Raw genomic sequence first — 26,599 nt, 5'->3', positions numbered from 1 at the left:
AATGTCTCTAAGAAGGAGGAGAAATGGTTGCTACTCTTTCATACCATTCCTAGTTAAAGACTCCTGCCACAACACTTTTTATAAGATGGCAAAAATGCCACTGTTAAATATTGTTTCCATATATTTGTCATATCCAAAAATGCTTCTATACATCAGACCCACCACCAACTGGTTTTACTTTTCCAAGTTAACACATTTTATGTCACATTTGATCTAGGATGATGGACCTTTGCGCTGCAACATAGGGAAAAAAAGTGCCTGGTTCGAATCCCTGGTCTTACTGTGTGAATTTTCAATGCGCTCCTGATGCATGTGTGGGTTCTCTCTGGGGACTCCAGATTTCTCCCACAGTCCAAAGACCTGCTGGTTTGTGTGTTCGTTGTTTTGTGTGTGAGCATGATTGGTTGTGTGACTCTCTGTGTGAGTTCTGTGACAGCTTGGATATACAATATAATTTACTTAAAATCAAGTCCGTCTGTGTGAATATAAATCAGCGGAGAGCAGAGAAACGCAGCGGACCTGCTCTGTGGGCGGAGGTTGCCTTGGAGAATCACCTGGCGTTACCGTAGAAACAGACAAGCCAAGCTAAAATAGCTATTTATGTAAAATGGTGATGGCCATGGTTGGGGTTTGCATGTCAACACATACCTGACAACAGAGCCTGTTGCTATGGTGACTGAGAATGCAAAGTGGGTGAAAAAGGGGGATTATTTCAGACGAACAGGAAAACCAAACAGATAATATGACCAGCTGCTGTTGGCTTCTTCTTTGAAGAGTGACGGATAAAGAGGAAATCTTTTAACATTTTGAACTGATTTACAAACAACTTGATTCACATCCTCAGAGTAATCCTGCTACCTGGGTCCCTCTCTCTGTTTCTGATTAGAGCCCTGAGTATTTGATATTACATAATTTTTGAAGATGGAAAATTTTCAAAGAAGACAGGATGACTAAAATAAATTGATTACACTCTTTGTCAAATCCATGGCTAAAGAGTTTTAGAGGCTTTAACAGTAAACATCACTTTTCATTTCAAACCATTAAAACTTTTTGTCATCGCGTAACTGCCAAGACACGGTGAGTGATAGCTCAGATGGGAAATGTTAAAGATAGTTGCAGCAGGTTTGTGTCCAAGTAATATGAAGGCTGAGGATTGCAACATGGCCATATGGGAATTGGTGAGAAATCTTTAAGTTTTAAAGACCAGACAACATGCCAAAAAACTCACTTGTAGCTACAAATCTGCTATGTACAGGTCACACTTCTCTGTGGAGTGTGAATCAGAGCGTTTCTGCTGACAACTCTTGTGCAGAACTTGTTATGCAATCGTACCATTTGGGCGTGCTACATCTCAACATGCACACTTGTAACCAACAGCCTCACTTGAAGGCCTGTGATGTCCCCAGCCACCACCTGCCGCAGCATGCGCCCTCTTGCAGGGTATCAGCTTGGCATGAAGCCGGTACAGCATAGTGGGAAGTCACTTTCAAACCCTCCAGAGGAAGGTGTATTCCCTGCTTTCTTGGAGGCGGTTTGGTTTGTTCCTGGGCAGTGGGCACCCCCCAGAGCAGTACGATGCACAACAGGAAACTTGCGAACCACAGCAGGAGCCGAGGAGGACCAGCATGCCACTTGATGAAGCTGTATCCCTCGGGGAGCCTGCGGAATTGGCAAGCGCATGCAAGCTTGAGGAAGAGTTGGCTCATTCTTTAAGATAGATGTGTAGGGGGAAGATAACAGGAAGTGGTACATACGGTACAGTACATGTCACTGGATGTGTGTGTTAGCTGCAGGGACAAGAGAGAGTGTACTTGTCCTTGCGCTACAATGACCGATATGCTTTTCTTATGTGTATGCATGCGTGTCATGTATGTTACTCCTGTACTTGCATGATGTACGCTTCACTTGCCTTTGTACCGGAAGTCACCCGAGCCCCGCGGAAAGAGGCGGGCGGCATGTTCTGGCGAAGAGGTTGCACCCTCTGGTGTGTGCTGTCACTTCAGCAGAAGGGGGTTCCTCCAACTAGGTGCTAAAGGAGAAGACAGCAGAGGAGAGTTGGCACTGTTTCTCCATGTGTGCTTGTTTGTGTGTATTTTGTGTGTGTTTGGTTGGCCTCCTCTGTGCTTCAATCATGCCTACTTCCTCCAAGTCCTCCCTCCCTCCTCATGTGTTTTAGTATTCAGCACAGAGCGCATACAGCTCTCTATTCAAACACAGGTTAATTTGTGTTCTCAAGCCTGTTTTCTGTACAGCTGCAGCTGTTTAAGTGACTGCAGATATTCTGTTTTAAATAATACACGAGTCAGATAATTACATCTGACACAAAAGATGTCATGAAAACCTCTCTTATTCAACAGGCTACATATCAGTCACGGAGAAATTAACATTGAATAAAGTTCATTATCATTTAATACGTTTTTAGTGAGTGTTTTTTGTTAGCATGAATGTAATGTTTTTTAATTGAAATACTAAACTTGAAGACGTTTTCAGCCAATGCCTGGGCTGTCGCTCTGTAGTCCACCATTTGAGCAAGAAGATTTATTTTGAACCGCCAGCTTCAGCAGACATACTTCTTATCGCCAAACTTGACTTGCTATACAGTACTTTTCAGACTTGATGAGTTGATCCAAAACCAGTTAGTGTTTTTTTTCTTACCTGTATTTAGAGAAACACTGAAGCACTTGAAAGTCTTAATACGTATTCAGTAAAGCTTTCAGCATACTTTTGTTTGGATATCAATCTATCCATGTTAAGTGTAACTAGAGGCCAGTATATCATTCTGTCAATGCCATTCCTTTTTAAAAAACAAAGTCAACAATCTTTTTAATAACCATCAACATTCACAACCAACAGCATATCTTCTGAATACGATTCAGTGAGTTGAAGGACATCCTTTTCAAAAGTTCTCTTTCAACTTTATATGAACATTTTATGAGTTGAGATGTAGGTCTGCTTTTTCACCACACAGGACAAAAATAAAGAAATACATTTTTTCTTTGTGTTCACAATAGTGTGTACAAGTGTTCAAACTGAATCAGAATATATGGAAAAATGTTCTACTGTTGTGTGGCAGATAAAAAACAAATAACACAACTGCTTTCTTCTGATTGCAGATACATTACAGCACAAGGTGGTTCGATAATAGAGCTGCATCTTTGGAAAACAACCGTTCCTATACAAAGGTACACACACACACACACACACACACACACACACACACACAAAGAACATAATGTATACACACACCTACGATCCCATAAAGGAGCTTAACAAAGGTGTCTGATAGATGTCTGACGAGTTCAATCTGATAATTATGATCAGGATTATTGTTGTTTATCAGGGCTTTAGAGGAGAGGAATCTTTGCCCTGTCGGATACTTGATTAATCTGTGAGCAAATTACAGCTCTGCACCCTCAGAGGCTTCTTTATACAATGCAATTCAGTGTCCCTAATCAGATAACACACCTTCAGGCACATCATTTATAGAAATGAGGCAGATTCCAACTGAAGACCTTCAAAATGTCCAGCATAAAAAGAAGCCACACCAGTCTCAATCACCCCGCTCTGACAGCTAATGGTACAAAGTGGAATATATAATGTTGAAGTCACTATAGGCAAGTGACATAGTGTCACATTCAGGCAGTGACAGATACTGTACAGTACATCTGAGTGGATCAGAGTGTGTGGATCAACACCTTATTGCTTGGTGGAGACAGTGTAGTTACTTAATGGTGAAGTGTGTAGAAATGACACTGACAGCGAGGCTTTCTAAATCACTGTTTTATCTTTCCTAACCTGTCACTCACCAGGTCCTGCTGATTTGTTGATGCAAGACAATAAATATGTTTTATACTCGTTTGACTCTTGCTCAAAACTTAAATAAGCTAGATTGCTGCAGTTGTATCTTAATGTTTTCTCACTGTAAACAATAGGGTACGGAGTGTGAAAGCCCCACCATGCCCTTCCAAAGGGGGGCGTGGTCAGACACAGTGCATTTACATTTAAAGGTACAGACACAGAAACAGCCTGTTCTGAGCAGCGTTGAAATAGAGGGGTTTATAAGCATGACAAAATACAGGATCAGAGTGGATTTATAACAAGAAACTACATGTTTTGAGGAGCTCTGAGACGTATTTAAAGTTGTTGAAAAGGAGGGTAATATGTGACCTTTAAGGAACGGATTACATCACATTTGGTTTTACATTGAGCACTTGACTGGTTTCCTCTAGTTTTCAGAAATCTATGTACGAATCCTGATCTTTACTCTGTGACCACATTTCATTTTATGCAAAAAAGCAAGGCTGTGATAGCTCCACAGACCTAATTAAATTAGACTGCAGCCCAAATCCCCGTTTCTGTGTCCACTAACAATACGTTCATCACTATCAGGGACCTACAATGGTAAGGACCCTCAGTTGTAATAGAAGCTTACAAGAAGAAGAAAAAACACTCTGGGGTGTGGAAATGTTAAGAAGCAGGATTACACTGGAATTTGAAAAGGAATTACATGTAAATCTATATATTCTGGACACTGTCTACCTAATGAGAGCTGATTTCTGGCTCACAGGGGTCTTCCACAAAGTGTTCATTCTTTAAGTGAGTTATTAAGCAGTATTTTAAAGATTATTTTAAGGCTTAACCTGCTTCCTGCACTTCCTCCCATGTGTATTCCAAAACAGCATATTCACTTTATAATGGAATAATACGTTCAGTGGAGAAGCCTGTAAGAAAAAGAAAAGGTAGGGCATTAATAAATCCTCTCTGTAAGCAGCCATAAAGACTTCTGTGGGTGTGAATTTATTTAAATATGATGAATGATAAGACATGAGACGAGCCGTAGATCTCTACAGCCCAATGTGGACCGTGCCGGCCCAGCGGGAACATTAATCGCGGACACGGATCCCAGAGGCTAAGTCCAATAGCTCGTACTTTATTAACATTATGGGTGTGAGGATGTTCAGATGTAATGGCCAGGATGGAAAAGTTCACAGATGGCTTGCTGGAATAATACTGATGAGATTGAAAATGCAAACACCTCTCGTGAGTGCCATGGATGTAAATCCCGTGTGTGCATTAATTAAGTCTTTTTAATTGATACAGATTATCAACAGTCATGAGAGCCTGCATGTCTTTAGTATTACGAGCTGCTATTATCACTTTCAGGAATACATTTCTCTTAATTAATATTCAAATATATGCAAAAAAGTGCCCCAATTAAATACATGACAAATGACGAATTAGATAAAGTCCTCAGAATGAGCTTATAGGTTAGCTCAGTGGATTAGAGCAGCAAAGCGCTGTGACAAAACAGGAAAACATGTCAATTTATACAACTGCCCCACATTTGATCAAACACAGGAACATATCTGTGATGAAGCCTCTGTATCTTAGACTGTCGGAGTTGTACCCCCATTTGTTTTGGAGTGGCAAAATACAGCGTTTAAGAGTTGGATGCAAACTTTGTGTCTCTATACTTTGTTGAGGTCTGCATTGTTCTGATATCAAGAATGTGAAGACTGGTTTTTATCAATATGAGCGACACAGTGAGTCTGTTGGTCGACAACATTTCTAGAGCTGAGAATAAATCATTTTTCTGTGCCATGTTGCAGCTGGATAGCAGGAGAGCTCTTATCAACAGGTTAAGCTAGCAGTTATTTTATTATAACCATGCATTACTTGTGTTCATCTTTAATGGGGATCTTTGGACATGGCCGTTGTGAAACCAAACTGATTAGTTAGTGATTTACTGCTTTAAAGCTTCAACCTTTACCACCTTGGGAGATATAAGTGACCATGTTTGGAGAAGAGGGAGGAATTAATTACAAAGTCTCTTTCCTGGTTGTCAGGTCACCATGGTAATAGCTTGTTAGTCACAGAAAGCCAAAAAAAAAACCCAAAACTTGTTGCTGCCCTTAACATGGCAAGCAACGAGATCACAACTTAATGAAACACCAACATGAGGGATACCAGAAGTGATGAACATTGATACATTAAGCTTACATCTCCAAAATATAGAAAGCAACTTCAATAGAGAAAAATACATTTCTATAAATAAATAATGCCGGACTCCAATCAACCAAAGTACTGTCCAAAGAAGGCTGTTTTCAATGGTCTCAGAGGACGAGCTGCAGTTTCCATACCACTCCTCAGGAGGGGAAACAAGGCCAAAACGCTTTGGGTGAGCCAAGAAAAACCAGCATTTCATATTGGATGACCGCAAAAATGTCCTATTTACTGATGAATCTTAGTGTAAGATTTATGGCAGTGACATATGGGGAGTGTGTAGGCAGACAATGAGGACAGAAAACAATGCTGTTGTTGTGGATGTTGTCATTAGAGCTAAAGAGAGACGCACTGTATACTCAGATTTTTTTTTAAATCCTTTTTTTTATTTTTTTTATAGATTCAACCTTCACTGAATTTGTTCAATCTAAAGATACTGATGCAGGTTGTGGAAAACAAAAACAAAGAGGCACTTGGAGGTGGCTCGGTGACATGCTGTTGTGCTTGTTATACACGAGGGAAGTGGTTTGAATCTCCTCCGATTTGTACAGCTGTGTTATCGTCGTCTGCGGTGTAAAAATGATGATGTGCAGAGCAGATCTAATGCTCTTTAAAGCGCTCAGGGATGAAGCGGCTGCTATCCCCTGTAAAAAGCTCTTTCAGGGTAGATTTCATCCCTGATGGTGGAAAAGTTGTGTTGATAAAAACATCAAGCAAGTCAACAATATGGCACATTATGTTTTACTGTGCTGCTTTAAAAACAGAAACAAATTCTGCAAATATAGTACAACAGCATCCCCATACAGAAGCCCATTAGGAAAATGCTATCTTTAGGCTCATTACCTTTATTATGAACTTCCTTGCGCGAACATAAAACCACATTTTTGTGTGTTATTAGTTGTCAGGCAGCTTTGCTTTGTCTTTTATATTGCAGTATTTCGAATACTGAATGCTGCCTGGCTTTCAGTCTCTCTTACCTGAGCCTGTTCATTCACTCCTCCATTCCAATTCTGACCTTGGTCTCTGAGTTTGTTTTTGCCATTCTTCACATGCCACTGGAAAAAAAAATCATTATATAAAACTCCCTGAACTTTGTGTATCAGCTTATCTTGACAAACTGATGCTGAGCGTGATCTTCTCTCTTCCTCTTGATGTCAAATATACTAAACCAAGGATCTGTTAACATTTGGGAGGCTTGGTTGAAGATTATTTCTTGGGCCACATGACCACACACAAAAAAAATCTAAATCTGATATTTAGTGTCAGACATGACATTTTGGGGGCGCTGGTGGCGCAGTGGTCAGTGCGCGCACCCCATGTATGGAGGCTATAGTCTTCCAAGCGGGTGGCCCGCTCTCTCTCTCCCTGATTTCTGACTCTATCCACTGTCCTATCTCTACATTAAAGGCCCAAAAATCCCAAAAAGAAATCTTAAAAAAAGAAATGACATTTTGTAAAATACAATCCATTGCGGACTTTTAAAAAAATGTAAAAACAAGATTGAAATGCCCCCTTTTGATCCACAGCTAATTTATGATGAACTGTACAACCCAAAGAAACATATATACATGGCAGTTTATTTTTCATCAACATTTTAAACTACTACTACTATGTATGTGTACTATCAACATTCAGACTCCTCTTATAACACCATCTGATTCTGTGGAGCTACAACTGATTCAGCCAAAGGCCAAAAAGAACAAATGTCTTGAATCATCTGATTCAAACCATTATGTGATGTCAGCATAACAGGGCAGGCCACTGGACCTGCAGGGCTCATTTAGGCTCCCACTTAGATTTAAGTAAATGAATTATTGGCTCCCATAAAGGCTTGATCCAATCCAGCCAGAGGCTGAAAGGAACACACAATTTTGGAGTGGTCTTTTATGAGGTTCTCTTTACAAAAACAGATTATTTTGTATGAAGGGTTTGCAAAAAGAAAGAAGAAGAAGAAAACGAGGAAGAAAAGGTTTTTGTCTATGTTGGACAAAATGGTTCAGCCAGACTGACCATAGAAAAGGCAGAGAGAGATAAAACAGGGCCAGTGACAGGTAGATAAAAATACATATCAGCTGGTTACATTGGAAGCTTGGCGTCATAGTCAGTGTCAAGGGTCCAACGATGATTTTAACAAGCTGGAATAAACAGGCTGCTTTGGCAACAACATCCCTCAGACTGTTAAATGAAGGTAGAAGGTTAGTCTAGAGTTAGCACTATTGGAAAAGGATCACACAGAATAGACTATAGATGGTCCAAAGAAAAACTACATTTAGAGCTAAAGGTTGAAAGCACAGGTTTGGTTAAATTATGATCTGGGATCAGAGTGTAACAAGTTTTCTGAAAGCATTAAAGATTGTACATTTGAAATTGATGAAGCCTCTTGATTTTTAAAAAAAGTGGTGGCTGCATCCACTGACTTATATTTCAGTCATTTAATTATAAAGTGGGTCGAAAACTTTGAAAGGTCAATAATATTTATGGTCTTTGAGTTTATTCAGCCTCAGGAGCAGCACAACATCAAGGTTACCCACTATATCAAACTTTTGAACAATATTGAAAACTGTAAAAGTTCTAATTCTTTAGCTCCAAAGATGAAGGAAGATATTGATAACAATTAAATGACACTACATCTCAGGGCTTCTATTGAACTATAAAATATCCTTTGGCCACGTTACCTTAGCTGTACTGGCTAACTGCTTCTTTTTTGAAAGACTTCTTCCTTTATGTCAGAGACAAAGTAACATCAGATAACATGAATGTCAGTCAAAAACAATCTAATGTGCTGCTTAGTGGTGTAACAAGTCAAGTTGTATTCCAACATCCAAAAGAGGAACTATCTGTGTCCTCAGTTCATACTCATTCTCAGCATGATTCCAGTATTTGAGTATTTGATTGTATGAGTGGAGCAGACACGTGGAGTCCTCTGGGATACTGTTGGGACTGAGGCAGGTAAAATCTGGTCCCAACATGCCTCACAGGAGGACAGAGGGTTAGGACACGAGCGGGTGTTACTGAGAGATAAGGAAAGACAGGGGAGCAATGCAGTATTTTTGGGAACGGGGAGGCATGAAATTAAGTGGCATGAACACTAAATTAACAATTCAGAAAAGCAGATTGACATTATAAACGGAATACAATTAACTTTGTCTGCCAAAACCACATTTTAGCCCCTGATCTCAGTCCGTTAATGTGACAGTTCAACAAATAAAAGCACATTTTAAAGCTTTTGAAGGACAGCTAAGATAATCATATGAAATGAGAATGTTTTAGATAAGTTTGGCTGTTTCTTATCTTAAAATAAATAAGCTAAATTCAAGAGTGACTCCAAGCGGAGTTGATCAAGAGAGAAGTATAGTTTGACAATCTGATCTGTGTGCCTGGTGGAGCATAAACTGACGCACACAAACCGTGTTAGTGATTCCCATCCTACTTTCAACTGCATCAACCCCCAAATGTGTTTGAAAGCATTTTCATTTTTCTTAGGATTGTGAATTATTGACCTGGCTTTCCTGTGCTCCTCAAACCCCCTCGGAGGGAATCATGCCCAGCGTTCATGTATAAAAGATATTTTCTCTCATAACGCCTTTTGTTCACATCAAATCTTTGTTTTTGCAGCCTTGATGCTTCACGGCTAACACATGCAAATTGTCCTTTAGATCGCAGAAAAAACATTTTTGCCTATTTGAATAAAAAGAGGACCTCTGATTTTCTCACAAATCCTTCCCAACAAGGCAACATTTCATGGTTTAACTGTTGTTGACACAGTTTTAATTTGGCTGTGCAAAAGCACAGAAAAAATTGACATTTCTAAGCAAACAATTTGCTGACAACAGCTCTCTGTAATCTGTGTGTTACGTCTGCTGGGCGTTGTTTCAACTATGACAGCTTTACAAACAGAGAGGAGATGAAACCAGAAGGCTCAGCTTACAACTCACACAGACAAGGACTTGTCATTTCTCCCCATTATCGCTTTCATTCCTGTCCTGTTTTTTTTTTGTCTCTAGTTAGTCGGCTCAGGCACTATCTCATCAGCTCAGAGAGAGAAAGCAATGAGGCAAAGAGAGAGAGAGAGAGATATAGAACATGGGGCGGTGAGACGATGGATAGTTTGTGACAAAGAAAGACAGAGAAAGGACATGGAGCTACGAGAGAGAGACTCGTCTCTACTAGTCCATGAGTCAACCGACAGCACAGACAGGATTCTTAATTGCCCTTAGAGCATATTTCTCAGCCCAGCGGCCGGTAATTGGACATGAACACAGCTGATAAATTGCACTGGCCTTCTTTGATTTGGTGGCTGCTGACTGCTTCATGGCACCTGGAATTAAGACTGGCATCCAGCTAGGACTGATGTTGGTGAGGATATATATATATATATATATATACTTTCTTCGTCTGTCAGACTCTTACTTCCACACATTCTGTTTTTGGAATCTGAAAAAGCTTTCAAAACAAATGAAATAAGAAAGAAAATCATGAATAGCAATATTACCTTTAGTCTTTACTTTGATCGTGCAAAACTCACTCTGCGATCTATCAAACACACAGGAAGTCGTATCAAAAGATGCATACCTGACATACCTGACATACCTGATTGGGAAAAAAAACATGTCCTTGAGACTGAAGATGTTTTCAAAGTTTAATGGAGTGCACTTTGTTGGACCGTAATGCTAACTACTACTTCCTACTTCAAACAGCTGTTAGTCGTTAGTTAGACACTGACTGCCTTAAGCTTTAAGCTAGTTTGAAGTGCAAATGTTCATCTCTCTATTCCCCATGCTGAAGCTCAACCTGTCAATCACACACGGACACAGACACATCCCTTACCGGGCTCAGAATAAAACATATTGAATGATGAAAATTGTTATAAAAAGAATGAGAAAGTCTTTTCCGTAAGAACAAATGTGATGAGATCTCAGTCAGACTTGAAATGGACTGTCATGGGAAAACTGTATTTGGCAATGTGAGCCTCTTAATTGAGCTTTAATTAGGAGCCGATGCCTGTCCATATGGTACTAAATGAGCTGATCTGATTTGTTGGGTAAATTTAAATTGTTAATCATTTCTAAGATTTTTTATAACAACACAAACGTAGTGAAATAGTTGATTGTAAAGCGGTAACTCCGCTGTCTGCTGTGAGAACTGTTTGTAGTTTTTGGAGACAGTCACTGTGGATCTTTCACACTCTGAGCTGTCACTCAACATACTTTTGAACTAGTAGACATTCACCGAGGTTTAAAACATCTGCCTCACGTCTCCAATGTAAATGAAGCATCTGCAACCTCTTCTTAGTTTTTTTTAGTTTGATACCATAAAAATACAGTATATGTCAGTGTATAATCAAGGTGACCTTCATGATAAACAAACTTAAAACTCCTGCAGTATAAACTGTATGAACTGTTTCTTTAAGCCCAGAATACACCGACCCTGAATACTAACAGTGTGTGGTGTATGTGGTATGAAGTAGGCTTTACACCATATCAGTATTTCTGTAAGGATGTTCTTTATGAAACTGACAGAGCAAGGTTAACGGCACTTTAATGTGAAATGCAGCATTTATTTATCTTGTAGGCGATATTTAATATTTGAGCACTTCATTACAGTGCTGTTCTCGATTGCATAATGTTAGATATTTCTGCAAAGAACGTTGAAGACTATGACCAAAAAACATCATAGTGCTGAAGTTCATGTAACTGCAGGGCTTTTGAAGGCTCTGCTTAGACAAAGAAGTCCAGCCAAAAGAACTACAAATGTTGTGCTTGTGCACCCGTAATCCCCCAATCAACGTACACATAAACCAATCACCGGGCAATCACGTCGAACTTGTGCCAACACAAGCTAACACAGTTCAAACTCAGAAGCCTTGATCTGAATGTTTTGGTGTTATGGTATCAAAACCTTTTGATCTGCGAAGAGTATTCATTTGCTTTTGCAAGAAAATATCTATTTTCCTATCTAATCCACACCCCATGGGGAAAAAAAAAGATACAACACTTCTAGTTTGCTTATATTTTATTAAGCAGATTTTTAATAGAATGCAAAGGTCCATTAAGTGGAAACAAATTCAAACACTGTTCCTGCCATGGCATACAGAGACAGAAAGAGAAGAGACTGCCAAAGACTGGATCATAACCATTATAGGGTGTAAACTTTACAGGAGAGAAAGAGATGAGAAAATGCCACATAATGGCATTTTTACTGGTCATCAAAGTGTGATATAGTGGATAAACGACAAAACAATCCTCAAAAAAACATCTGCAAATGTAATAATCACACAGATATACATTGAAGACAAAAATAAACTCCTTTTTTTTGTCTGTGTGGCTCCACCTACAGTTTTTCTCTAAATAAATCCATTTACACTTTTAAACTTATCCGCACATTTACATTAAGTGTATTAGGGAAGCATTTGTTTGCAAAAGGAAATCAAGTGTCTCCCCCGAAACACGCGGTCCCTCCCTGTACAGAGGAAAGCAGGGATTGGGCTAGAGCATCAGCGAGCGAGGAACATGATTTAAACACATACGCAGGTATCATTACTTTATCATTCACACTGGAAGTCTGCTGAGAAGGTAACATGGCATTAACACAGATTGGCAATAGTGCAGGCTGCTTGAGCTGGCAGTAGGGGAAGAAAATGATGACTAGGAAGATTCTTAAATGATTATTTTATATTTTGAATTTATTTTATGTTAGCTAGCATGCTCTATTTGGAGCAACAGGGGCTAACTGGAGGGAAAAGGAGAATTAGGACTGCAGGGATGAAATGTCAATCAAAAAAAGAAGAGTGAGTCAATGCTTGTCGTTTAGTTTGTTTTCGTCTTCTGTCCAATGCATCACTTGCTGTCCGTCTCGGTCTTTGGAATGGTGTTGGTGGGTTGGTTGGTTTTGCCTTTTTCATTTATATTTTTTCTCTTTTTAACGGCGGTAACCAAACTCATCGGCATCATCCGCACGGAAGTCTCCGTAGCGCCAAATGTTGAGCTGATGGGAAGGCAAAGACACATTTTATTGACCATAATGAAACAAGGAACCATAAAATGCTGTTATGTTTCCAATAGCTTTGAACGGGACTTTGATAACCTCTGTAGCACATAACAAGTCGAATGGTCAAGAGGGGAGAAAAGAGAGGAAGACTGAATGCTGCCATGCAGAGAGAGAGAGAGAGAGAGAGAGAGAGAGAGAGAGAGAGAGAGAGAGAGGAGAGAGGGAGAGAGAGAGATCAGTGCTTTTATAGCCTGGTGTGAAGGCGTCTGCATCATCCTCCTCATCATCGCCATTTAATCCAACTCTTTGTGCTCGCCCATCCAAGCTGGAGGCCCCGAGCGCCTCAAATACCTCCCAGTCTATTACTTCTCCTATTCCATTACGTTCACATTCCCGCGTCGCCTCATAAACCATCACATGCGTTTCCCAGCTAAATGCCGCCTTTATTACAATGCTTTTGGCAAAGAGTGTGCGTAGTTTGGAGCAGCTTCAGAATCGTATTGGTTATTTAAATGTGATAGAAACTGTGCATTCTCAGGGGTGTGTGTGTGTGTGTGTGTGTGTGTGTGTGTGTGTGTGTGTGTGGAACGGTTCTTTTTTGGCTCTCAGAAGCATGCGTGCTCAGCTGTTAATGCTGTGATTCATAGGTAATTAGCGGCCGCACTAATTAGCACTAGTTCTTAGTATGAAGGAGTGAATGAAGGCATTTGTATGTATTGTCGTCTCTCACTCTGCTGTCTTTTTCCTCCTCCTCCCTGACACCCTGAAAACATGGCACTAATAGTCATTGTGATGGAGTCACTTTCACCTCTGACAGGCTCATTGTCTGAGCATGCTGTTAAACAACATGGTGACTAACAGAGCAAAGGAGGGGCCACTTCCTCAAGGATTTGAAGCCATCGTACTTAACATTTACTAAAGTTAATAGAAAGTAGGATCCAAGCCTCGATTCAGGCTCCTGGGATGTCTTGATGTGTACAAACACATTTCTTGTCAAAGTCAAATTAAAACTCAAAGTGCCTTTGCAACAACAAATCTGACAAATTGGTTTAGAAGACCTGAAGAAACCAGGCTGATAGAGTTCTGCTATAATCACATGGATAACGTGATGTTGCTGTGGGTATTCAATATATATATACCTTCAAATGCCAAAACAAACATCAATACATTATTTACATTAACTACCAGTTTGAGCCTGAAACTCACTGACTACACAGTTTGGTTTTAAAGCTAAATCATTTCCTACAACAAATGTCACTTGAATAGGAGTCAATGTGATACCCTGAGGACTATTTTGATTGGCATTTTTAGTGCTCCAATGAATATTTATGTCCACACAATACTGATCAATTAAAAATTCACCTAATTTAGGAATATTGACGTTTTTTAAATAGTTTTGGGACAACAATTTAGCCTCAAGGAACAGGGAATGAGTTGAGGAGGCTCTGTTGACAGTCAATACTGGTTAATGAAATCAATAATATGTGGGTTCACTTCCTTCATGGCCTATGTTTACAATAAATAAATATACTGAATAATACAAGAGGCCTCTTTTAAACATCCTCCATGAGAAGATTCTTTTATGAAATTGGGTTTAAATGTTTGGATTTTTCCCTTCTATAATGTCTGACCGTCCAGATAGCTTACACGGCTTCATTTAGGTGAGTCAAAGCTCTCTGACTCGATTCATCAAAGGACTGTGCTCCCTTGTATTCCTTCTCCATCTTTTCCCTCTCTCTCTCTTTCTATCCCGGCCGTACAGTTTTGCACACTTCCCTGCTCCCCCTTTTCACAGTATGGACCTGCACAGACTGTGGGCAGCAATCCATATGGGACAATGGTGACTGCCAATGTAATGTGTCGCTTCTTCAGAAGAGAGGAGAAAGAGAGAAAAGCAGTAAAGAGAAAAGACACTTTCTCCCTGTTAGTCGGCGTAGAAAAGTAATTAGTGTTGTAATGTATTCTTGTTTGGGCAATATTAGATTGTCATTGAGCGACAGACAAAGCACAGTTATAAAAGATGCTGAAGGAAAGACAAAGAGATGAGACTGAAGGGACTTACCCGGGCACTCTTGGCAGATTCTTGACTGTTCAGGTACTCTGTAACCTAGGGCAGAAAGAGAAGAGTCATTAGCATATCACATCAGAGCGTCACACTCCAGATTAAGGTGAATCAATGCATCCTTTCAACCTGCTCTGCCCCTCAAGACTTTTCTTTTAAGAGCTTACATGGATTTTTTTTTTTAAACAAGTTCACTTGTTTTAAGGGTGCTTGCTCACCCCCTCAGCAGCACTGGATGTAAGTCAGTGTTCTGTGAAGATCAACAGGATCAAGATATCCCACATAGACTCAGAGCGGCTGTGTCACTGAAGTGCACTGGGAATGCACAAATATGTGAAAGAAGCATACGGAGCTCAGAACGCCACATTACTGTCCGTCATTTGGGGTCAGTGCTTTATCCAGCGTGTGCAGGGAATCACTTTGCGCTTCATGCTACAACTCACACTAGTAGAGCCAATGAAGATAAGAGGCTCTCATACCCTCTCATGCCTGCTAGCCTCAGGCTAACACCTAGCCCGTTTGAAGCTGCAATTTATAATCTAGTGCATTCACAGGATGCCTTCAGGGAGCTACTAGCTAATAAGAGCCAATTTCCATGTATGTTTCATGCAATAAAAGCAGAGCTGTATTCTACATCAACAAACAGGTATGTTGGACATTTTGTTCACAAGTTTGACATTAATCACAAAGTAATTAGTGCTGTTAATAATTGTTATTATCCAAAACCTGCCTGTCTATAAGCAAGGCTCTTATGTTTGAAAGAACCGATAAAAAAGTTACATTTGAAGTTTGAAAACAGATATTTTTGATGTGTGAAAAGTTAAGACAGGTGTTTTTCTCTTCTCATTAGGCTTCTTCATTAAACTGTCTGAAAACAGGATATAATTAAGCTAGCATGCATTGTCTGAGTGACAAGATGAGTGACATGTTATTAATAACGGATTTAATTTTTAAAAAAGTCAAATGTATAGAAATGTGATACACATCTGCACATGTTTCATTATCAACAGCTTTGCCTCCACTTTAGATGCATTAAACAGTCAAAAAATATTTTTATCAGAGAAGCAGTTTTTTGGATTTGCTCCACACAAAGAATTGGACACACGTAATAAGAATTTACTGAGAGTGCACAGAGGTTATTAAAGAGTCGGAGGAAGAGACAGGAGGAAGCCAATGTGCAGAGTTGAGCATATTGACTGCTTCTGCTAGAACAGCCATTTAGCCTCATTGAATGAACCACTGATGAGTCATAGGGCAGGAGGTGGGTGGAGGAGGAGGAGGAGGAGGAGGAGGTGGGGGTGCAGAGAGAAAAAGAGAGAGAGAGGCAGTGTTTTGTTCGATGGTTACAGCAAAAGTTGATGTTTGGACCTTGGAAAGCTCTGAGTGGAGCTGTCCTCCATCTTTCCGCTGTCAGAGACTTGATTCAGAGTGATCAAACTTCACACACGACTTTCACTCTCTGTTCACCCACCCCACTCCAACCCTTCTGTGGACTGGACGTGGTACAGAAAGGACTTCAATTATCAATATTTAAACTGGTACAGTTAGCTGAGTAAGCAGGAATTATGTGCATGCTAAAAAGAAGAAACAAATTGAAGCAGAAGTCACTTGAGAGAAGCCGTGGGTAAAGAAGAGTCATTGTGTTCTTGTAATGGATTCAATTGTGCACCATGTTTTGTAGCTTATTATAGCAGCAGATGAGCTGGCTTTCACACTCAGACGTGCACACACACACACACACACACACACACACACCAGAATAAGGAAGCCAGATGTTAAAAACTGTCGAGTGTGGATGGGGCTCTGGAGTTTAATTGCTTAGCCAGCTAGTGCTCATAGCTTGATTTGATAGCTACGCTTGCACATGGCAACGCCAAGATAACAGACCTGCAGCTGGACGGTGCGGCCACTCTGTCTGAGGGAGTGCACATGTGAGTGTTTGGCTGGAGGAAAAAGTGCAGTGGCTGCAGCACTCATCCATCAAAGCCAACTAAAGGAGTGATTTTTGGGAAGGAGTTGGGATATGGCGTCTTGGTCCCATCAGGCAGATGTCACCATATGGAGGAGCCAGCCAATGATATTTTCTGGGCACAAAAGGCCACTGATGCCATTTGGGCTTTGGATGGGAGCTATGAGGGCCTGTAGCAGTTTCAGCTGGCTCTCCTTCAGTAGTGCTGCACTTTGAGAGCTAACATGATGTGGGAGAGGGATTCATATCTGCTAAAGTGAATCTACCCATATTTGAGCAGAAAAGGAAAAATTACATTTGTAAGAGAAATGATAAACTAGGAATCAAAACCCCAGCCCAGCTTTAAAGAAAATGTAAAAATAAATCCAATATTCACTTAGCCAAACTCTACCCAGCTGAGTCTGCATCCAAATGTAAAGCAGCCAGTGAAAGAAGTCAAGAGCACTACAGCACAATTGGCACAGATTGTATGCTGGCGTATTGAAATGATCACGGTGAGCCTCTTTGTGCTACTGTTGGGAGGGTGCCTCATCTTTCACTGTTCTGCTCACTTGTACCCGCTGTAACAAAACAGCCAATCAGTGAGCAGCTGAGCACTGATGACGACTGCCTTCAGGGCTGTGAACAGAACAACGTATCCGGTCCCCGGATCTTTCTTTCACAGCATCTCTATTGGCTCCAGTGGGGAAGCATAATGGCTCATTTAGCACACAAACAGAGGCATGAAGTCATCTAGAGACAACTTTGAGTAGGAAAGGATGGGAAACAAGAGCAATGTTAAATACTCAGGGAGGATGGAAGGGGGGATGATGGAGGATTGTCAGGGAATGAAATGATGTTCAAGCAGAGCAAAGGCGAGAGGCCAACAAGGAAGCAGCTTAAAGCCGATTATGTTGAGGAGGAGGAGAATATAAAACAACAACAAAAAAGGATAATGAATGAAGGCACAAGGAATAGAAAATGCCGTGTTTGGAGGGGGCTTTGGGTGGGCAGAAGGAGACGGGTGACTGTGTGCTTGTCTGGATGACCCTACAGAGCTCCCATATGCCAGACAGATGCCATGTTGGGTGAACAGTGGTCGAGGACGCTGAGTGAAGCAGAGAGTAAGGGAGGAGGATGCTGTGTGTTTTGGCGTGTCCCTGAATGTGTTGTGATTAATTCTTAAAACGCGTTTAACTCTGCTTAAAGTCCGCAACAAAACAACTATCAGAAACTTGATTACAGAAGTCAATTTAGTACACTTTCACACTAAAAAGGACTTCATTCATCGCAGCATTCTGAGAAAAGAAAAGGATTGTCTGATGCTCCTCGCACATACAAAATGTATTCACCGCTGCTGTCTGAGTTTGTTTTAATTCATGCAGGTAACTTTCATGTTGTAGACTCAGTGGGAGGCTTTGTGTAAATGTGTATCGCTGTGTATTATGAAGGACAGGTGGTGTGGGTCTGGTGTTTTGGCACCCGTCAGTATGTCTGGCTGGCTGTGAATCTGTCTGCCTGAGAGTGAGAGCGGGGACAGTGTGTTTCCCTGCGCTGGCCTGCGAGCCGTGCCCAGGTGGTGTTCTGGTTAGCGTGGTGTGAAAGTGACAGATCTGAGCGAGAGCTAACAGGGCAGCTTTCTGACAGGTTGTGCATGTCTGGTGCGTAGGTGAGGTGCCATTTTTTTTTATTTCACTGCACTCGAAAAAAATCAAAAATGCTCAGTGAAACCACATTTTAGATGGACACATAAAAAAGCAAGTGACTAATCAAAGTTTCAGTGCCGGGTGTGTGCTCTCTTGGTCCAATAGGGAATGTCAGGCAACGTTAAAACCAGTCGAGTGGAAAGGGAACAATGAGGCTTGTCCTCCACGCATGTTGAGCTTTTCTCATTAACAGCAATGACTATCAGACGCACAGCCTCCCAGACATGAGCAGTCAAACTGCAAAGAAAAAACTGCCACTGACTTTCTTTTGTCATTGTGTCTTTGTTTGTGCATTGTTGTTTTTGTGTGCTGCTCTCTGAATCCTCTACACATCTAGTTTCAGTCTCCTCCCTCAGCCTCAGACTCTGTCGGTCTGACTCCATCAGAAGCAGAATTTCTGCACTCAGGTCATTGTCGGAGCATTTGGTGAAACATAAAGGCTCTTATGTCTGTAACTTGCCCTGTTTTAAAGTAAGTGCTCCTGGTTAAGCTAAGTAGAGGCATAAGAGATGTGTCTCATTCAACATGCCAGTGCATGAATACTGCATGAAAGCAGAGAGAACGTCTGGGTTTGAGCAGAAAAGTCTCTTTAGACTTTGAATTGCACATGTGGTTTGATACGGGGAGGCTGGTCCCACAAGATCTAAAGCTAACCACAGAGATCCCTTGAAGGCTTTTGAGTGTATGTGTGTAAGAGAGAGAGACGAGGGACCATCATTGTGTGTCTGATTAGATATAGGACGAATAGATTTTTATTAACATTACTTAATTTATTGATTTTTTGAGAAATCAGTCCATGAAAAAAAGGAATTAAAAGTACATATATTTTGATGAAAATTCTTCTTTTCGTTTCTCGTGTAATCAGAAGCTCAGCTCCCTGCTGTTCTATTTTTTTATAGCTCTTAACATTTTCTGAGCTGTCAATGACACAACACAACCTTCTTCGCTGCTGCAATTACTCTCAGCTTTCACCGCGGACACCAATCTGAGTTTAAATCGCTCAGCAATCCACTTCTCCTTCAGAGGAAAAAATAAATCTGTGGACATCTGTTAAAAAAATGTTACATGTTGTCATTGTCCCTAACTGAGGTAAACTGCCATGTTGCATGCTGCACCCCCCAGCATGGCTGTCGGAGGAGATCAGGAGCTTGGCGGGAACGTGGCCTGACAAGCCCACCAGCATGGGTTCATAGAGTTAAGAAGGACACTCACATGAAAAACATACACACAAACAACAAACGCAAGGACTAACAACAGATATCACAGAGAACATTCTCCACTGCTCTCCCAGAGGCATCAGAAAGAAAACAAGTCTCTTGTTTACGCAATTTTATCATAGAAATACGTCACACGTGCACGCACACACACTTAGGATGAGGAATTTATGTTTTTCGGCAGTATCTCTTTTCTTTATCTCATGAGGTCGCACAAGTCAAAATAATCGAAGTTTGAACAATGTGAAGCCTCCACCCCCTTCCCGACCGTTCTCTTCTAACCCCCAGGATGTGTGTGTGAGGGACGATAATGTGTTCAACTGTGTGTGTGTTGTATACATCTGCCGAAGAATGAATGGCATTTGGGAAGTGGCGCGTGACAGCTAGGACATGTCAAAAGGGCCCTCAGAGCTGTGGCTGCAGGGGAGGCAAGTATGTGTGTGTGTGTGTGTGTGTGTGTGTGTGTGTGTGTGTGTGTGTGTGTGTGTGTGTGTGGTGTTTGCAGTTAATAACAGGAGAGCAGAAAATGTCCATTAAAATGCCCCATCTCTAACTCTTCTTGTAAATTAGGTATTGAGCCATTGGTGGGGAGCGGTCATGCTGCCACACAGCCATGAAGCTCAGTAACGGTGTGTGTGTGTGTGTGTGTGTGTGTGTGTATAAGTGCCCTGTGGTGTTTTTCTCAGGATGAGGTGGAGGGTTCTTGATGGGCCGTGACAGACGTTGCGCTTGAACAGGGAGGGCAGCGACCTAAGAGTCAGTCTAGTGGTGGTCTGGATTCGGCTAAAAGCCATTTATAGAAGACACGGTGAGGAAGTTTTAGGGGTTTGGGGAGGACACGATGGAAACCTGATCCATCGTGTCCTGAACCATAGGGTGCTAACTTACTGCGCTCTGATGCATATACGCCCTACCTTTGTTGTAATGTTTTGTTCTCTTATATTTTTGTTGTATGTGTCTTTCTCAAGTTTGGTATTTGAAATGGTTGTCAGATGCATTGCACCACATGCAGACAAGTGCAGTCTGCCTTACACTTTTTAAATGTTATTTCTTTTCATATATTGTTATTGTACTTTATACTCTTATTATTCACAACATACTTGAATTGGCCTTCCATCAATTCTCTTTTACACACACACACACACACACACACACACACACACACACTATGCCCCGCCTTGTTCCGTTTCTTTCTCCATGTCATCTTTCTCTTCAACAGGTATAAAAACGGATTGTCATGTTTTTCAACTATGTTTACATAATATGTACATACGTGTTGAATCTGTGTTCCCTTTTTTGACGTCTAATTAGTTACATAATTAGTTAGTCAAACTTCATGCATTGTCTTCACATCCCTAACTTCTACATTTTTTTTCTTTCCCCACTTTTGAATAAAAAGGCAAAAGTAAGGGTGTGTTGGAGCGCAAATGGGATTCCCCCACATGTTCTCTGTCCGTCCCCTCTGCTCGGGGACAGCTCATAAGCGACAACATTGCTGCTACGACATCAAACATTGTTTGCCCATGAGGCCTCATTGTGTTACAGAGAACCTACTGTTTGGAAACGCCAACATTCCCATGAGGCATATCATCAGTGTCAAAAGCAGAACCTTTGCAATGGGGCAGTAGCAGCAATCACATGATCCACCTTCCTATAGAGTGTGTGTAGCAAATGGCACAATTGCACTTTGATAAATGGAACACACCATCCCTAGAGGCGGTGTGTGCATGTGTGAGCCTCCTTCCTGATTTCCTGTATGTATTCTTACATGCGCTCTAGGTGTGACTACACTTCTAAGCACACCATTTCATCTTCATTTTCAGCTGCAACCCCCATTAACACAATTACAGAGCAGTGCAACCACACTGGGGACTCTAATTTGCAAGCTGGAAGAAAACTACACTACCCATGAGGCAGCGTAAGCGAATAAAGACATGGATGAAAAAAAAAAAACCTGCATCCTATGTGAGGCAACACTTCAAGGCTGCACTTCTGGCCCCTTGAAGCTACTAGAAAGTCCTCTTTTCAACATTCATACATGAAAAGTGAGGCCTCAGAATGAATAGCACAACAATACTGAGGAAGATGAAAGGACAAAATATATAAAACCACATTTCCCAGGGGACTACTGGGTAATTAAAGATTCCAGAACTCTCCTCTGCAGCTCTTAGGGAGCCCCCTCACAGCCTGTCTTCTGCTGACACTCAGCTCTGAAACTTTTGGATAAAGATCGTAGGCATGTCTTTACAAAAATGTGTCTCAGGTGTTCTTCTGTATCTGTGTCTCTTAAGAGGGAGCAGGATGGAAACTTGACTTTGGTCGATACAGCAGGACTTGTCCTTGTTGGTGATTGATAATAATTGTGCAGGCGAGGGAGTGACAGACTCTTCCGTGTTTGTAATTGACTTGTAATTAGCAAACAGGAGATTATTAGCTTGTAACGCTAATGTACTTTGGGGGGTTAGCACTGATGTCAGTTAGCGGAGGTGACTGGGCGAGACGCTGAGCGCCCGGTGGCCTGCCAGAGCTCGAATCTGTCATGTCGCTGAGCCGCTGCTGACAGAAAACACTGTTTAGAAGCAGCCGAGCACAAAAGATAGTGCTTCTAACCACACAGCCATCTTCCAATTGAGCTGTCATGACAGACTCATTTCAGCTACATCTGCCACAAAATAGCAAGAGAGATTCTGGTCAAAGGTAGCTGCTGCAGGTGCTTAGAACTTGTGTAACCAATCAGGTAGAAAGAAACATTTCTAGTGTATTGAATTATCTGTCAAGCAGACTTCTTTTATTGCTCTCTTTTAAATATCACCCTTAAAAGTCACACATTTACTCAGCTAGTGGGTCTCTTCTCTGTGCCTTCCCTTGAAATTATAAAAGACAGACGTTACTGTCAACCCAGTGTGGGTTCAGAGGGCAGAATCAGCTGATGCAAGTTCTAAATAATTGCAGATAACAGCATCTTAAATCACAGCTCATTATGAGGCCAACACCAGGTCTGATCATCTGAGTGCCTCTCCTCTTTAATTCCTGGGGATTATTGTTCATCGTGACATATCAATGAAAGAGAAAATGCAAATTAGCAAACGCAAAAGTCAAATGAGTCGCCTCCCATAGCTGTCAAAATGAAGTGTTCAAGCTCAGTGTGGATAACAGAAACAGCAAAGGTTAAACAAGGATGTTTGAGTGAGTGAATATCTAAGTGGAGAAAAAGTAATAATGACAAGTACGGCGGAGAAGTAAAGGGAGGGATGTGCAGAAGGCGGAGAGATGGAGGAGGAAGAGGAATGGAGAGTACAGGGGTGAGTAAACAAGAGAGGAGTGATGGAGAGGAGAGCACATGAAAGAGATAAATGGGAGGGAGAAAAGGATGTAAAATGAGTGATGTGGGAAGTGGGGGAGGAAATGAAGAAATCAGATTCTAAAAATGAGAGAGAGAGAGAGACATTCAGAGTGATGTGAAGGATGTAAGAGAGACTGTGTGTTTTAGTGTGTGCCAGTGTGGCAACATGCCACACTAGCAGTGGATAGTTGATGGTGCCAGGACAGTTTAAGGGTGGTTTAGTGCTGTGCCTGAGGTGGAGAAGGCATGAAGTCAGTGTGTGAGTCTCAGGTCAGAGCAGGAGAGGAGAACTCAAAATATCATTGAAGAAAAGAAGCACCTAAAGCTCCTGTGAGCACCAAAGATGACAGATTTGCAATTTTTAATGGTTTAGTTAAACTCCAACACCTTTTATTTGTACTGGAGCTTACAACTTAAAAGTGTGACAAAATCCTCTGACAGAGGGCTCAAGAGGAAGGATTCGATATTCAAGAAAATAAGCCGAAACAAAGCTCCAAAATATCAAGTTGTAATTAAGATAGACATAAGATGTTGAAACACAGAGAAGGGAAGAAGACAGAAACATGATGAAAGTTGAGGACGGTAAAAGAAATCAAATAGATTTAATAGAATGTGAATATAGGTATAAAAGCAGGTCTATAAAAACTGCACTCTAAGAGGGATATAAAGGTGCTTTAGAGTTGTTTGGAGTGATGACACTTCAGTATAGCTACCCTTAAATTAGAAGTGATCCTTGAGGCTTAAATAAAGTTTCTGCTTCTGTTAATATCAGTTATTCTCTCTGCTTGCTGATGTCTATCGATTCAACTCTACACATACTCTCATTCCCATTTTTTGCGATGGAGAAAATCAATGCTCCTTTATTCACGCATTTTCTAGATTACATAATGAAGTGGAGAAACAATTTTTCTCTCCCAACTCAAGAATAGCATCAAGCACAGGAGCAATCAGACCTAATGACATGGTTGACACCACTCTAATCTTGCTATCTTCAGCACACATAATTGTTGAGCTCTGCAAACAGCTAATTTATGATCCTTACATGATGATAACATTTACACTGGCTGCCACTTTGCTGGAAGCCAATTGTACCTGACAATCTACAGAGTACAGCAGGTCTGTGCCTTAGGGAACACGCCAACACACTCTTTGTTACAAATTGATTTCTGCAGGACTCTCAAGCTCTATATCTGAATTTAAAATGCCTGAGTGGTGACAAATAAAGAGGAAGAGCAGGCAGAGAACCAGAAAGATGGCTAAAGTGATGCTGAAAGACAATGGAGATGTATCTTTAAGAGCAAAAATAGTGTAGGGAGAAAAAAACAGTGGCACAGTTATGAATCCTGGAATACTAAAAAAACAGTACATAAAGTACACTGAGCCCATTCTGTTTCCTGAGCTGTGCAGGTTATAAAAGAACTTTTTATCGCTCTCTGATGATAATCTCAATACAAAATCCTCATAAACAACACATGTGCACACATCAACTGCCAGATGTATGACCGATTAAACTTTATACTATGACATTACATCTGCTTGATTGTCACTGTATACCATGTAATGGATATGAAAAGTGTGAAATGTATACAGGCACTGTGATTTAGGCTTTTTGGGTCACTCCATAATGTAGGACAAAAGATCAGTTGTACTTTAATCCTGTGATTTATCATCTGTTCACCCCTTTGGGTCACTCTGCCGTCCCCCCTCACTAAGTACATCATTTCGATCATTATGTGGCTTACTGTACTTCTACCCTCATCCTACTCCCTCTCTTCCTGCCCATCTGTAATAACCAACTTCCCACCAATCACAAACCAGCAGTTGGTTGGCATCTTTTTCGCCTACACATTCACAATGGCTGTTTATCCTTCTCCATACTGTTGTATAGCTGCAGCAATGGGCGTCCATATGGTGTGCATAGTGGGAATCTGTGAATATAGGGCTTAGGGCAGAGATGCTCTTGACAGAAGAGATAAAACCCCAAATGGATGAATATCCCTCGCTTCTCTCCATCTCTTGGGACAATGCCATCCTCAAAGACTGGTGTTAACCTTCAGTGCACTTATGACTCACTATTGATAGGCGCTCAAGTGCCAGTGAACATTACAGCCCATCTGTTATGCAATGCTTAGCAGTAGAGTACAGATTACAATGAGCATGTTCCAATCCCCTGGAATGTATAATGAATAAAGAACTGAGCTAAAATGGAGCAGATAGGAGGGACAAAAGTCACTTTTACAAGAAGGCTGATAGTCCGCGGGAGTGAGAGGAGAGAAAGAGTCGGTCTGGATACTACGCTATCAAAAGCTCAAGGGGAACATTCTATAAAAGAGGAGAAGAATAGGGGCACTGTCAAGTTCTTTGGTGTGGATGGCACAGATCCAGAGGTCAACAAAAGGTTGTATCTTAGAAGAGTTTTTGGCTCTGCTGCCCCTGCGAGATAACATTTTCTGTTGTCACACCAGCAGCAGCTGCAGGGCTACTCATGAATCTTTGAGCCAGAAATGTGCCTTGCAAACAAATGACTCGAGGTCAGCAAATAAAGGTAATAAAAAAGATCAGATGGAACTGTAAAATTCTTCATCCAAAGCATCATACAAGTCCAAATCACATCAAATATGGATGGACAGATGTGAAAGAATGAACCAATCAAATTAGTTTTGATAGGTAAGAAGGCAGCGTTTAATTTTAGTCAATTAACGGGCTACAATGTATTTAATTAAGCTTCCTATTTCTTTTCCTAGTTTGGCTGTCTGTACATGCGTTAGTCAAATACATTAAATCACTCATTGTTATGTCCCACTGTCCAAGGTGACTTTGGGACATGTTTCATTTTGTACGACCAAGAGTCCAGAACATAAAAGATTCAATTATGTAGACAATGAACAGCAGCAAATCCTTACATTTGAAAAGCTATAATGAGAGAATAATTATTCAGCTTGAAAATGTCTGGGACATTTAATTGCATTTCAGCTCAGTGATAGGATACATTTCTGAATATCATCAAATTGTTATTGAGGTGTTAATCGACTAATTGCTTCAGTTCTAGTTCATTAAGTCCATAAAGTTCTTCATATTGTCTTTTGAAGCGCTGAACCATTTAAGACATATTTAAGGGCATGTGCAGAAATCATATCAGAAGTGTACTCTTTCACTTCTATCTGGCCAATGCAACTAATGTGTACATCCAAATGTCTGTACAGCATAATGAAATAGGCGAGCACTTTCTATCAATCAGAAGCACATTCGCTCCATTAGAGGTCTGAAAAGTGTCTTCATGTCGTTCTGCTCTGAGCGCAGAAACAGACTTGATGTGAGGAATTATCAGCCAGAAAC

General features: G+C 41.0%; 1 protein-coding gene across 1 annotated transcript in view; it reads right to left on the bottom strand.

The window, feature by feature from the left end:
• Positions 1-11,997: 11,997 nt before the first annotated feature.
• Positions 11,998-26,599, bottom strand: part of snd1 (staphylococcal nuclease and tudor domain containing 1) — a 167,226-nt gene continuing 152,624 nt past the window's right edge. Inside the window, exons 23-24 of the mRNA XM_061029798.1 lie at positions 15,053-15,097; positions 11,998-12,987 (exon numbers count right to left, since the gene is read on the bottom strand). Of these exons, the coding sequence (XP_060885781.1) occupies positions 12,922-12,987; positions 15,053-15,097 (111 nt within the window). The 3' untranslated portion in view covers positions 11,998-12,921. The remainder of the gene's footprint in view (positions 12,988-15,052; positions 15,098-26,599) is intronic.

The sequence above is a fragment of the Labrus mixtus genome, chromosome 22 (genome assembly GCF_963584025.1).
Source record: "Labrus mixtus chromosome 22, fLabMix1.1, whole genome shotgun sequence".
Classification (NCBI taxonomy): domain Eukaryota; kingdom Metazoa; phylum Chordata; class Actinopteri; order Labriformes; family Labridae; genus Labrus; species Labrus mixtus.
Note: the sequence above shows the minus strand (reverse complement) of the source record. Positions and strands in the feature narration are given on the sequence as shown.